Source organism: Xenopus tropicalis, chromosome 9, assembly GCF_000004195.4.
Source record: "Xenopus tropicalis strain Nigerian chromosome 9, UCB_Xtro_10.0, whole genome shotgun sequence".
NCBI lineage: Eukaryota > Metazoa > Chordata > Amphibia > Anura > Pipidae > Xenopus > Xenopus tropicalis.
The window spans coordinates 9,469,641-9,483,089 of NC_030685.2; the positions used below are offsets into that span (position 1 = coordinate 9,469,641).

Sequence of the window (13,449 nt, forward strand, 5' to 3'; positions counted from 1 at the left end):
TGGTCTCCAGTGCTCAAACGGGACATTATTGAGTTAGAGAGGGTCCAGAGAAGGGCAACTAAGCTGGTAAAGGGTATGGGAAGTCTCAGTTATGGGGAAAGGCTGGCCCAGTTGGGTCTGTTTACACTGGAGAAGAGGCGCTTAAGGGGTGACATGATAACTATGTATAAATATATAAGGGGATCATATAATAACCTTTCTAATGCTTTATTTACCAGTAGGTCCTTCCAATGGACACGAGGGAACCCACTCCGTTTAGAAGAAGGGAGGTTCCATTTAAATATTCGGAAAGGATTTGTTACAGTGAGAGCTGTGAGGTTCTGGAATTCCCTCCCCGAATCAGTCGTGCTGGCTGATACATTATATAACTTTAAGAAGGGGCTGGATGGATTCTTAGCAAGTGAGGGAATACAGGGGTAGGGGAGATAGCTCTCAGTACAAGTGAGGGAATACAGGGTTAGGGGGGATAGCTCTCAGTACAAGTGAGGGAATACAGGGGTAGGGGAGATAGCTCTCAGTACAAGTGAGGGAATACAGGGGTAGGGGAGATAGCTCTCAGTACAAGTGAGGGAATAGCTCTCAGTACAATGAGGGAATACAGGGGTAGGGGAGATAGCTCTCAGTACAAGTGAGGGACATACAGGGGTAGGGGGAGATAGCTCTCAGTACAAGTGAGGGAATACAGGGGGTAGGGGGGGATAGCTCTCAGTACAAGTGCGGGGAATACAGGGGTAGGGGGAGATAGCTCTCAGTACAAGTGAGGGAATACAGGGGTAGGGGAGATAGCTCTCAGTACAAGTGAGGGAATACAGGGGTAGGGGAGATACGCCTCTCAGTACAAGGTGAGGGAATACAGGGGTAGGGGAGATAGCTTCTCAGTAACAAGTGAGGGAATACAGGGGTAGGGGGATAGCTCTCAGTACAAGTGAGGGAATACAGGGGTAGGGGATAGCTCTCAGTACAAGTGAGGGAATACGGGGTAGGGGGATAGCTCTCAGTACAAGTGAGGGAATACGAGGGGGTAGGCGGAGTAGCTTTCAGTCAAGGTGAGGGAATACAGGGGTAGGGGGTATAGCTCTCAGTACATAGTGGGGAATACAGGGGTAGGGGGGATATGCTCTCAGTAGCAAGTGAGGGAATACAGGGGTAGGGGAGATAGCCTCTAGTACAGGCAAGTGAGGGAGAATTACAGGGGTAGGGGGGATAGCTCTCAGTACAAGTGAGGGAATACCAGTGGGTAGGGGGGATAGCTCTCAGTACATAGTGGAGGGAATACAGGGGTATGGGGGGATAGCTGCTCAGTTACAAGTGAGGGAATACAGGGTAGGGGGGATAGCTCTCAGGCTACAATGTGAGGATACAGGGCTAGGGGAGATACCCTTCAGTACAAGTGAGGGAAATACAGGGGTATGGGGAAATAGCTCTCAGTACAAGTGAGGAATACAGGGGTATGGGAGATAGCTCTCAGTACAAGTGAGGGAATACAGGGGGTAGGGGAGATAGCTCTCAGTACAAGTGAGGGAATACAGGGGTATGGGAGATAGCTCTCAGTACAAGTGAGGGAATACAGGGTTATGGGAGATAGCTCTTAGTACAAGTTGATCCAGGGGACTGGTCCGATTGCCATCTTGGAGTCAGGAAGGAATTTTTTCCCCTCTGCGGCAAATTAGAGAGGCTACAGATGGGTTTTTTGCCTTCCTCTGGATCAACTAGTAGTTAGGCAGGTTTATATATAGGCATTATGGTTGAACTTGATGGATGTATGTCTTTTTTCAACCCAACTTACTATGTAATATTGGCCAGATCTCAATTGGGAAGGTTGGATTTTTCCGTCGGATAGGGGGCCACATCACCTTATTGAAGAGTTCCTCGATCGGACGGCACCTATGCCGGCGTATTTATGCCCGTAAATGGGCTTATCGGGAGAAGATCTGATTGCTTGGCGAACTCACCAGTGTATGGCCACCTTAAGTCTACTCCATACTGTTATAGGGCAATGGCCTGTGGGAGGGCTTAAGGCAAATCTCACTCCCTCCTGGCAACAAAATGCCCCTAATTTCCTTATTATTGCAGTCAATGTGAAACTGTCTGTTCACATGATTGTGTGGTTAGAGACTTCTGTATTTTTCTGCAGTTATAGACAATGCACTGTTTCACGTTGAACGCAATACTAGGGAATTTTGTGCATTTGTCTCCCTCAGGGGAGTGTGATATACTGGCAAAACACTCAGGGTGATTCATGGCAGTCGTAGTCACTATAGACCTACAGATAATGTCACACAATGGAGTTACATACATCATCAGATACTACATTCTATCTGGCAGACTTCTACTAAATGATATCAATTGTTATATGGTCTCAGTGCCAACTAAAGAAATAGGTAAATAGGTAATTAACGACCTCACTCAGGTTCCAAACAAAGTTCTATTATTGGAATATATCACTCTGGGTGAGGCCACAGGGGAACTGGCAGCCAACTAAACAATAAAAAACCTGCCCCAGATCGACTTCCTTCTTATGACTTGACAAATTATGTTACTAAATGGCCTTACTCAGGGCAAGTGCTTTAGTGCATTGTTTTGGATGAATAAATGTATTGAGTTGTCATATTCAGCCCCAAATACCGTATGTGTTGGAGTTAACCCTAAACAAACCACACTCACTGCACAAAGGGCAGCCATATTTGTATAGGTCTGTATAAATAAGTATTTGAGATTTTATAAAGGGAACATTGAACATTATTTACCCCACTGGAAGTGCAGGTTAATGGAGCCCGGAAATAGAGGGGGAAACAATACCATTTTGTGCAAAAAATGCTCCTAATGAGCATTATGCCCCCAGCAACAGGAGGGGCTCCCAGTGTGGGCAGCCATTTTGTGACACTATGTACAAATGATACTACGTGCCCCAGTTTGTCCAAACCTCTCTGGAAAATGTAATGCGTGTTCTTTTCCATTCCATTTGCTCTGAGTGATTACGGCTCTGTTTCACCCTAAGCAGACACTGAAGGAGAGCTAAATAGGTGCCGATAAACCAGTGCCATGAATACTCTATTTTCCCATATTGCTGTTACATGGCCTTCAAGCACACACCTAAATCATATAGATACACCTAACACGCCCTCTGCCACCATGGCAAAATATATATATTTTTTAAAATAACAAAATGAATATATTCCATGCACCTGCATTGTGCTTCAGTCCCTGTCAGCCTTGTGTGTGCTTGATACTCCCCAGCAGCCATTTCCCAATAACACCCTGCCCCAGTTATGATTCAATGATATATGTGCCCCTGTATGTTCTCTTGCGTGTGTGTGGGGGGGTTCCTCAGGGTTAGTCAGCTGCCAATAAAATTGACTCGTATTGCATCAAGGTGAAAGAAACTTCAACTGCAACAAGCACCTCACTGTGTAGGGCAACAATGCTGCACAGAACAAATATTATAGGAGAAATGACACTGTCGCCTATTGACACATATACACGCAAGCAACACATGTTTTGGAAATTCATGCTCATTTAAGGCTGGCACTTTGAAACCAGGGCTGACAAATGGTGGCCTCTCAGAATTTCAACGCGAACCCCAGTTTTGAAGTTTGCGAGGAAACCGCTCACATTATATGGCAGGCAGTTCAGTGGGCGGGCACCCCGGGCAGGGGCTTCAGTGAGTGGGTGAATGTGCGCATCAGTGAGCGCTGATTGGGCGGGCGCTCGCCTCCGTGGGCGGGTCAGTGGAAGGCCAGATGTGCGCTCCGGTTGGCTGTATGTGGAAGTGGAATTGGTGCTTTGGTGGGTAGTAGGGCAGGTTAGGGGTAGCAGTAACAGCGACACTGTGGCAGACATGAGAGAGAAGGCACAAACAGAATGCCCGGAACAAATGGAATGTAGGGAGAGAGATGAAAATACAAAAAATGAAAGAATAAGTAACGTGAAGAGAAAGTAGCGGGAAAATGATGGCGCAGTGGGGGTGTGTTGAATAATGGGAAGTGGGATAATTGCGTTAAAAAAGGGCAATAAATGGAGAGAGAATTGTGTAGGGGTAGGGTAGGTACATAGTGGGGCTAGCACAGAAGGAGAAACTTGGAAAAGAAGCAGAGGAGTGTGGGGGGTGTAATGAAAATCACTGAGCTACTTTCTGAGCGACCAACTGCAACGTTATCTTTCAGCTTCATAGCAATTTCCCCAGTCACTGAGGGGTTGTGTTTCCCTAGGGATTATTTCAGGCAAAATCTCTGCAGGAAAGTGGAAAGGATTAAACCATACCTCCGACCATTTTAAAAACAGAAAGCGGGACAAAATTAATGCAGTAGGGTGAATTTTTTTGACCACACCCACTAAATACCACTCCCATTTGACTAAATTTGGCAGGTTATGTAAAGTTAACCCTTCTGGGGGTTTTGGGGTCCTGTTTTATGTGTTATTACTGTACTTCTTGAGGTTTCGCATGGTCCTGTTTCAGCAATGAGTCCGAAGCACTTCTCAACAGGACATGCATATCCAATAGTTCTACCCTCACCTACAGCACTACTCCTCTTGTAAAGCACCTACTGTATCCTGAATGATGCAGCATGTCCTAAGCCAGGGGGCCATGTTAACTGCTGGAAGAGAAGCCACCAACAGTACCAGCTTGGCATTTTAATTTAGAGGCATGCCAGCCTAGGATTGTAGGGTAGCTACTGGGGTCACGAGAGAGGTGGGAAAGCTGACCATACACACCGATCGATATTATTGTATGAAACGAGGATTTGTACGATATTCGGTGCATGTATGGTGGATTGATGAGGCCACTGATAGAGCACAAGCCTTGGATGTTGGTCATCTTGTTGATTGAGCGGGATAAAAGATTTTGATCGGGCGCCGTTGAAGGCCCCCAAGCAAAGGCACGTATTTAGGGCTGAATCGTCAGATAGGGGTAGAATTCCCATTGCTTCTAACTCTATATCTGTCGATTCATCTCTGGAAGGCACAGACGATCTTTCCTGTGATCTGTGGTTGTAATTGTAACGTGTATGGCCACCTTAACAAAATGAGTCCCATAGCCATACACCAGTCAGTTCTTATCCTGGACTATAGATTTGCTTTTGAGTGTGAATGTTTGGGTGTACTTGGTGTATTAAATCTGTATATATCACCGTGTGCCATATTTACAGGTGCCGGATTCCATTGTGCTATCCTAGTGCTACACCAGCAGTAATGTAACCCAATGGGTGCAACAGCCACAGAGACTGCATAGCGGCAGCAAAGTTATCCCATTGTGTATAGGAGTTTTACTCCAAAATTTGCCACCTATTGTGTATAAAACCCATTTTGTAAAGTCCCTCAACTTTTTTTTTATGTATTTTCCCATGAATGTTTCATAAGGTGAACTTTGTCTGGGAGCTTGTTATAAGTGTACAGTGAGTTTTATGGATGACAATAAAACAGGCGGGGAGGTGTAGCACAGTGTTTGGTGCTTCGGTTATTATAAAAGCAACTTTTTCTGGGAAATGGAAAGAATCTTGAATCATGAAACTGAAGGTACAAGTCTGTGGCAAAAGACAGTTACTCACAGGCATTCAGCAAAGAGATTTGGCAACAACCTGGGTAAAGGTCCCCATACACGGGCCGATAGTAGCTGCCAATATCAGTCCCTTGGACAGATTCGGCAGCTAATCGGCCTGTGTATGGGCACTACCGACGGGCCTGTCCGACCGGTATCTGGCCTGAAATCGTCCAGATCTCGATCGGGCAGGTTAGAAAATCTAGTCGGATCGGGGACCGCATCGGCTCATTGATGCGGTCCCCGGACCGACTTTGCCTATACCCGTCATACCCTGGATTCTCCCGAGATCGCCCACCCGTAGGTGGGGGATATCGGGAGAAGATCTGCTCACTTGCCGATGTCTGCCAGTGCATGGGGACCTTAACTTCTTCTCAGACAGGGATTTCTACCTCTTAAATAAGATTATATTTCCTACCTACAATCATTACAGAAGGTCTAATGCCAAGCAGGCACCTTCCCTTCAGCAGTGCAACGGGATCGAGTGTTAGCTGCTGGAACTCGGCATTCATGGGGTTAAGCTAACAAAACAAAAGCGGTTTCCCTACTTTCACTTTCACTTGCTTCATTGAGTTAGAGTTGAACTGAGCCTCCGGGGTATGTTTCTTTCGATAAACAGGGCGGTTTTGGGTGTAACGGAGCACTGAAAGCAGATGATCTATCACTGGCAATTTCCCAGTTGCTGATAATTAAAACCGATTGTGAAATGTCTTAGGAAGGTATAAAGCAGGCAAAGCGAAACTACACAGGAGAAGCAGCTACGATGGACGTGGATAAGCTCAGGGAGTATATACAGTCGTTCTGCCTTAACGATTGCCCACTGGGGAACCAGGGCTACACTCGGATCCTCCTTCAGCTCTTTGGGTTCCTGGGGCACGGCAAGTCTTCTCTCATTAACTCCTGTAAATTTGCCCTGTTGGGTAAGGGGTTCAAAAAGCACGCAGAGGCTGCGGCCAATGATGGTGGCCTGACGATGGAAAGGAAGTCCTACCAACTTACAGGGAACATCACAATGGTGGACAATAGAGGGTGCGCCATGATAAACCCCTATGAGATGGCGGAAATCTACGCTCAGCTGTGTAAGTTCCATTGAGATCCTTGTGTGACTGCTCTCTGTACTGGGCTTTGTAGGTTGGGCTAATCTATTTTAGACCTAAATATAATTATATAACGTGTACCTGACCTGCTGCTCTTTAATTAGTGTTTAAAGGCTTGTACTATATGGGGATATTTGGTAAGATATTCATGTAAGGGGCAGAAGGGGGGTCGGATTATTTCCTTTCCTTTACTACAGTAGAAGGTGGTTACATCATGTTCCTCTCTCAATCTCAATGTGGTGGGGGAAGGTATAGGAAGCTAAACTGTAAATGAAAACATATAAATACACTGAGAATTGATTGGGTGGATACAGAGGATCATCATTGCCCACAAGAAGCAGTAATGGTGGGATGAAATATTCTTACCAGTAGAGATAACTTAGTGTAGTGGAAGCCTCTCAGGAAAGATAATAGCCTGTGTTTACCTATTACTACTACCTTTAGTTTTGTTCTTACCATGTTCACAAGGTCCCTGCTCCATGAACTCATGTATTATAAGGGATACTGTACCCCCTACTGTAAATGATAAGGATATTAGCAGTCACTGAGGGGTTCTGTGCCCAAATAAAGGCACAAGGCTGCAGGCTGAGTTATACAGGGAACTCTGAGTATCACTCATGTATTATAAGGGATAATGTACCCCCTACTGTAAATGATAAGGATATTAGCAGTCACTGAGGGGTTCTGTACCCATATAAAGGCACAAGGCTGCAGGCTGAGTTATACAGGGAACTCTGAGTATCACTCATGTATTATAAGGGATAATGTACCCCCTACTGTAAATGATAAGGATATTAGCAGTCACTGAGGGGTTCTGTGCCCATATAAAGGCACAAGGCAGCAGGCTGAGTTATACAGGGAACTCTGAGTATCACTCATGTATTATAAGGGATAATGTACCCCCTACTGTAATTGATAAGGATATTAGCAGTCACTGAGGGGTTCTGTGCCCATATAAAGGCACAAGGCTGCAGGCTGAGTTATACAGGGAACTCTGAGTATCACTCATGTATTATAAGGGATAATGTACCCCCTACTGTAAATGATAAGGATATTAGCAGTCACTGAGGAGTTCTGTGCCCCCCATATAAAGGCACAAGGCTGCAGGCTGAGTTATACAGGGAACTCTGAGTATCACTCATGTATTATAAGGGATAATGTACCCCCTACTGTAAATGATAAGGATATTAGAATGAGATGTTGCCTGCTGTGTATATAGGCACAAGGCTACATGGTGCAGAACTCATAGCAAATGTCTAACCATCTTAAAGAATCAATTTTCCTATTTATGTGCTTAGTGTAATAAAGAGAGGGAAATTACATATTTTGAAAAAATTGCTGTAGTTCTATTGTATCATCAACGAAACACATAATATTGTACAAAGACAATGTCCCTGTTTGACCTCCAAGAATATACCTTTTATCACTATTGTTCCAGGTAACTTTGTCCCACTGGATGAGAGAGTAGAATGGAACCAGAATTATGAGGACATGATGTTTCGGCTGGAGGATGGTGATGTGGAGCCAAATTTTGCAGATTTCGTTGTTCCAATATTTGTCTACAGGTGAGAGGGAGGTTCTGGTACTGTTCTTGTACTTCAGATGCACATTACAGAATGACACATTACAGGTATCATATCCCCATAGAGATTACTGATTGACGCAAGGCTAATAAGTGCATGAATTTCAAGTTGCACATTTTCAAATGGCAGAGTCTAGTTTTAATTACATTACTCTTGAATGACTTATGGATTGTATCTGTGTGGCACAACACTATGTAGGTAATTCATTCCATCCAGGATTTGGCACCTTGCGGCAGAATCTTGACCGACTGGCAATCTGGGCGACTAAGTGGCAGATGAGATTCAATGTCGATAAATGTAAGGTCATGCACCTGGGATGTAACAATATGCTGCCACTTATACCCTTAATGGGATTCAGTTAGACATATCCATGATGGAGAAGGACCTGGGGGTACTGGTACATAATAAACTTGGGTGTAGCGAGGTCCTGTCCTGCTTTATGAGGGTATGGATTTGCAGGCAATGGGGAGGGGCATTCTTTCTCTTTGCAAAACACAGGTAAGACCCCATCTAGAATATGCAGTGTAGGCTTGGTCCCCAGTGTTCCGACTGGATATTATTAGAGAGTCCAGAGAAGGGCAACTAAGCTTACAAAGGGTATGGAATGAAGTGATGAAGACAGGTAAGGTCGCATCTAGAACATGCAGTGTAGGCTTGGTCCCCAGTGCTCCAACTGGATATTATTGAATTAGAGAGTCCAGAGAAGGGCAACTAAGCTTACAAAGGGTATGGAATGAAGTGATGAATTATTAAGAAAGACTGGCTAAGCTGGGGCAATTTATGCTGGAGAAATGGCACCTAAGGGGGTGTATTATAACTATGTACAAATATGTAAGGGAACCAGCAAGGGGAGATGCATTGTGGACCTTGCCCGGTGGGATAAAGAAACCTTTAGTGATCTCAGATTGAGTGTGAGTGTACTGTTGGGCTGCAAATTCATGAATAACTCATCAACAGCATGGCAGGACTTCGGTGCTGTCAATTTTCCAGTGGCCTGATTGGCTATTTGTTAATTCTAGCCCAGCCCACTTTCAAAAATGCAAACAGCTGGACAAACAGTAACAGGCACTTTCACTTCAACATTTTCTTTTTGTCCTAGCTACACATGGGCAGTAAGTGTATTACATAAATACTGTAGGTCAGGGATCCCCAACCACCGGGCCGGGCTGTACTGAATCGGCTGTAGGTTACGAATAACATAACACAATTATTTCAGGTCCCTATGAAGAATCTCTAATCATTTCTTCTGTGTTTGTTTCTCCACCCAGTGTCAAGAAAGCCATAAGTGGCAGGGAAATAGATGAAATTCAACCTTTTCTTAAAAACTGCAGAGATCTGACAGGTAATTATATGTTTTTGTACTCGAGAAATATAAATAAAACAAAAAAATCTTGAAAATTCAAATAAATACTTTGTCAGCTGAAACTAAGGAGCCCAATCATTTGGATCTCCATACCTCTACTAAATATCAATAAAACATTAATTAACCCCAATAGGATTGTTCTGCCCCCAATAAGGGGTAATTATATCTTAGTTGGGATCAAGTACAGGTACTGTTTTATTATTACAGAGAAAAGGGAACCATTTAACCATGAAATAAACCCAATAGGGCTGTTCTGCCCCCAATAAGGAGTAATTATATCTTAGTTGGGATCAAGTACAGGTACTGTTTTATTATTACAGAGAAAAGGGAATCATTTAACCATGAAATAAACCCAATAGGGCTGTTCTGCCCTAATAAGGGGTAATTATATCTTAGTTGGGATCAAGTACAGGTACTGTTTTATTATTACAGAGAAAAGGGAATCATTTAACCATGAAATAAACCCAATAGGGCTGTTCTGCCCCAATAAGGGGTAATTATATCTTAGTTGGGATCAAGTACAGATACTGTTTTATTATTACAGAGAAAAGGGGATCATTTAACCATTAAATAAACCCAATAGGGCTGTTCAGCCCCAATAAGGGGTAATTATATCTTAGTTGGGATCAAGTACAGGTACTGTTTTATTATTACAGAGAAAAGGGAATCATTTAACCATGAAATAAACCCAATAGGGCTGTTCTGCCCCAATAAGGGGTAATTATATCTTAGTTGGGGTCAAATACTGTTTTATTATTACAGAGAAAAGGGAATCATTTAACCATTAAATAAACCCAATAGGGCTGTTCTGCCCCAATAAGGGGTAATTATATCTAAATCACCCCTTAATGTCCGCTAAACTGGAAACCCTTTAACATTCCCTGATGGCCGTTCCAATGCTGCAAGCATTTAGGGTTTCACATTATCTATGAAACCTAGTGAAAATAATCACTCAAATTCACTTTCCTGCAGGGATATTTCCCATCATCGTCCTGACCAACAAGACCAGCGGGGATTTTGCCGAGCTGCGCAATATATTTGAAGGCATGGGGGCAGAGGAGATACTGGCAGTGGAGAATTATACAGACGAGGATCACTTTAAGACCCGGGGGAGACACACACTGTTCCTGGAGCTGATCCATAAAGCACTGAAAGACGTGAGCTTTTGTATGAAAGAGCAGCGGGACGCCAAAAGGGACAGAGCTCAGCGCAAAAAATTCCTTCTCAAATACGTGCACGAGAGGGATCTATAATAAAGTCAATAATAACAACAGTAACTGCCAGACGTCACCATGCTATACCTGTATCTTCAGTGTTAGGGGAGATTTACTAACTTTGGGTAGAAATTCTTTACCCTTTTCAACTTTTTTCCCCAGGAAAAAAATTGTTTCAAGTAAAAAATAATTGGATCTATTATCTGGAATGTTTGAGACCAGATAAAAGACATTATCCCCAATTAAGCTGGATAGCGGCATTAAAAGTGTTTTCATATGCAGTGATCCTCATTCTCCTGAAATTTTGGGGCCCATGGGAGACAAATTATTATGAATAACATTGTCCTAAGGATTTTTTGGGAACCAACATGGATTTATGCAACTTAAGATGCCCATACACGGGCCGATTCTAGCTGCCGATATCAGTCCCTTAGACCGAATGAGCAGCTAATCGGCCCGTGTATGGGCACTACCGACAGGCCTGCCCGACCGACATCTGGCCTGAAATCTTAATCAGGCAGGTTAAAAAATCTAGTTGGATCGGGGACCGCATGTGCTCGTTGATGTGGTCCCCGGACCGACTTTTCCTATACCTGTCGTTATAATTCGCCTTGGGGCCAAACGATCGAATTAGCCTGGATTCTCCCGATATCGCCCACCCATAGGTGGGGGATTATCGGAAGAAGATCCACTCGCTTGGCGACATCGCCAAGCTAGCAGATCTGAAGGTGTATGGGTACCTTTAGTTACCATTAAGTACAAGGTACTTTTTTATGATTACAGAAAATGTTGAAACCAGTGGGAAAAAAATGAGCAGATTTATCAAAATTCACCCACTTTTTATTTATTCAAATGGGATTTTCAGAAGCATATTTATCAATGGGTGAAAGATAGAGTTCCCCATTTAATAAATACGCTTCTGAAAATCCCATTTGAATAAACAAAAAGTGGGTGAATTTTGTTGTATTGAGCTCTAATCTCACATTTTGATAAATCTGGCCCTTAAGGTCCCCATACACGGGCCGATTGTAGCTGCCGATATTGGTCCCTTAGACAGATTCAGCAGCTTATCGGCCCGTGTAGGGGCAGAAACGAGGGGCCTGGTTGACCAATATCTGGCCTGGAATTGGGCAGATATCAATCGGGCAGGTTAGAGCATTCAGTCGGATTGGGGACCGCATCGGCTCGTTGATGCGGTCCCCGAACCGACTGCCCCATTGCCTGGGGTCAAACGACCGAATTAGCCTACATGCTCCCTGATATCACCCACCCATAGGTGGGGATATTGGGTGAAGATCCGCTCGCTTGGCGACATCGCGAAGTGAGCAAATCTTAACGTGTATGGGGACCTTTAAATAGAAAACAGCCTGTATTTCTGAGGTTTTTAGATAATGTATTATTGCATGACCAATCCCATACCTGTATTGGAAACATATTTTCTCTACTGTGCAAAACTTTTTTTTTTGATTCAGTATTTCTATGATTAAAAATAAATGCCCAGTGCAAACAAATTCTTGTTACATTTGAACATAATTCTGGAAAACTTGGTGGGATTTAACAGTCTTAATGGTTTTGCTACCTCCTTGTGGGGACGCCGGAAACACTTAGTAGGGAAAATTCACTTTTGTTCAAAAATGGATTTGAGCAGAAAATATTTTGGCCAAACCGGTCTTTTCATAAATATGAAAATAATTCAAACTTATGGGGAAAAAGCAATTTTTAGTCAGTTTTCTGTGAAATGGAAAATGCCTTTTAGTAAATCAGAGCACGTAGGGTTCGACCCTTTCTAGCAAATACCTGACGAATTCTGTTGTTACCTGAAACTTTGTCATTAAAGTCGTACCAAGAGGAGACTGGCTTTGGATGTGTTTGTTTATATTAATAAGCATAATTATTTCTATGACGGTATTTATTAGGGTCAAACCAGTTAGGGAGGAGGCACTGCCTCCAGTATCTTTGCAGTGGGGTTGGCGGGGCGGGAATATTGTGGGAATTCAACACCAACTAAAATGCAGCAAACAATATTTCTAATGTATTAAAACTTCTATTTGTATTAAAACAATATATAAATACTATATAGTGAATAATTTACTATTAAGATTTAAAATTTGAAGTGGGTGATTTATAGTGACGAGCGCGACTGACGCGCAACGAGTTTTTCAGTGGCCACTTTGTTTGATTTAGAAAAACACAAGTACAGGTACTGTTTTATTATTACAGAGAAAAGGGAATCATTTAACCATGAAATAAACCCAATAGGGCTGTTCTGCCCCAATAAGGGGTAATTATATCTTAGTTGGGATCAAGTACAGGTACTGTTTTATTATTACAGAGAAAAGGGAATCATTTAACCATGAAATAAACCCAATAGGGCTGTTCTGCCCCAATAAGGGGTAATTATATCTTAGTTGGGATCAAGTACAGGTACTGTTTTATTATTACAGAGAAAAGGGAATCATTTAACCATGAAATAAACCCAATAGGGCTGTTCTGCCCCAATAAGGGGTAATTATATCTTAGTTGGGATCAAGTACAGGTACTGTTTTATTATTACAGAGAAAAGGGAATCATTTAACCATGAAATAAACCCAATAGGGCTGTTCTGCCCCAATAAGGGGTAATTATATCTTAGTTGGGATCAAGTACAGGTACTGTT

At 43.2% G+C, this 13,449-nt stretch overlaps 1 protein-coding gene across 1 annotated transcript; it reads left to right on the plus strand.

The window, feature by feature from the left end:
- Window positions 1–6,084: 6,084 nt before the first annotated feature.
- LOC101730934 lies at window positions 6,085–11,201 on the plus strand. Its single transcript, XM_031893743.1, has 4 exons — window positions 6,085–6,615; window positions 8,072–8,198; window positions 9,485–9,558; window positions 10,552–11,201. Exons 1-4 carry the CDS (start codon window positions 6,300–6,302, stop codon window positions 10,830–10,832), a joined length of 798 nt encoding a protein of 265 aa, XP_031749603.1. The 5' UTR covers window positions 6,085–6,299; the 3' UTR covers window positions 10,833–11,201.
- Window positions 11,202–13,449: the final 2,248 nt, after the last annotated feature.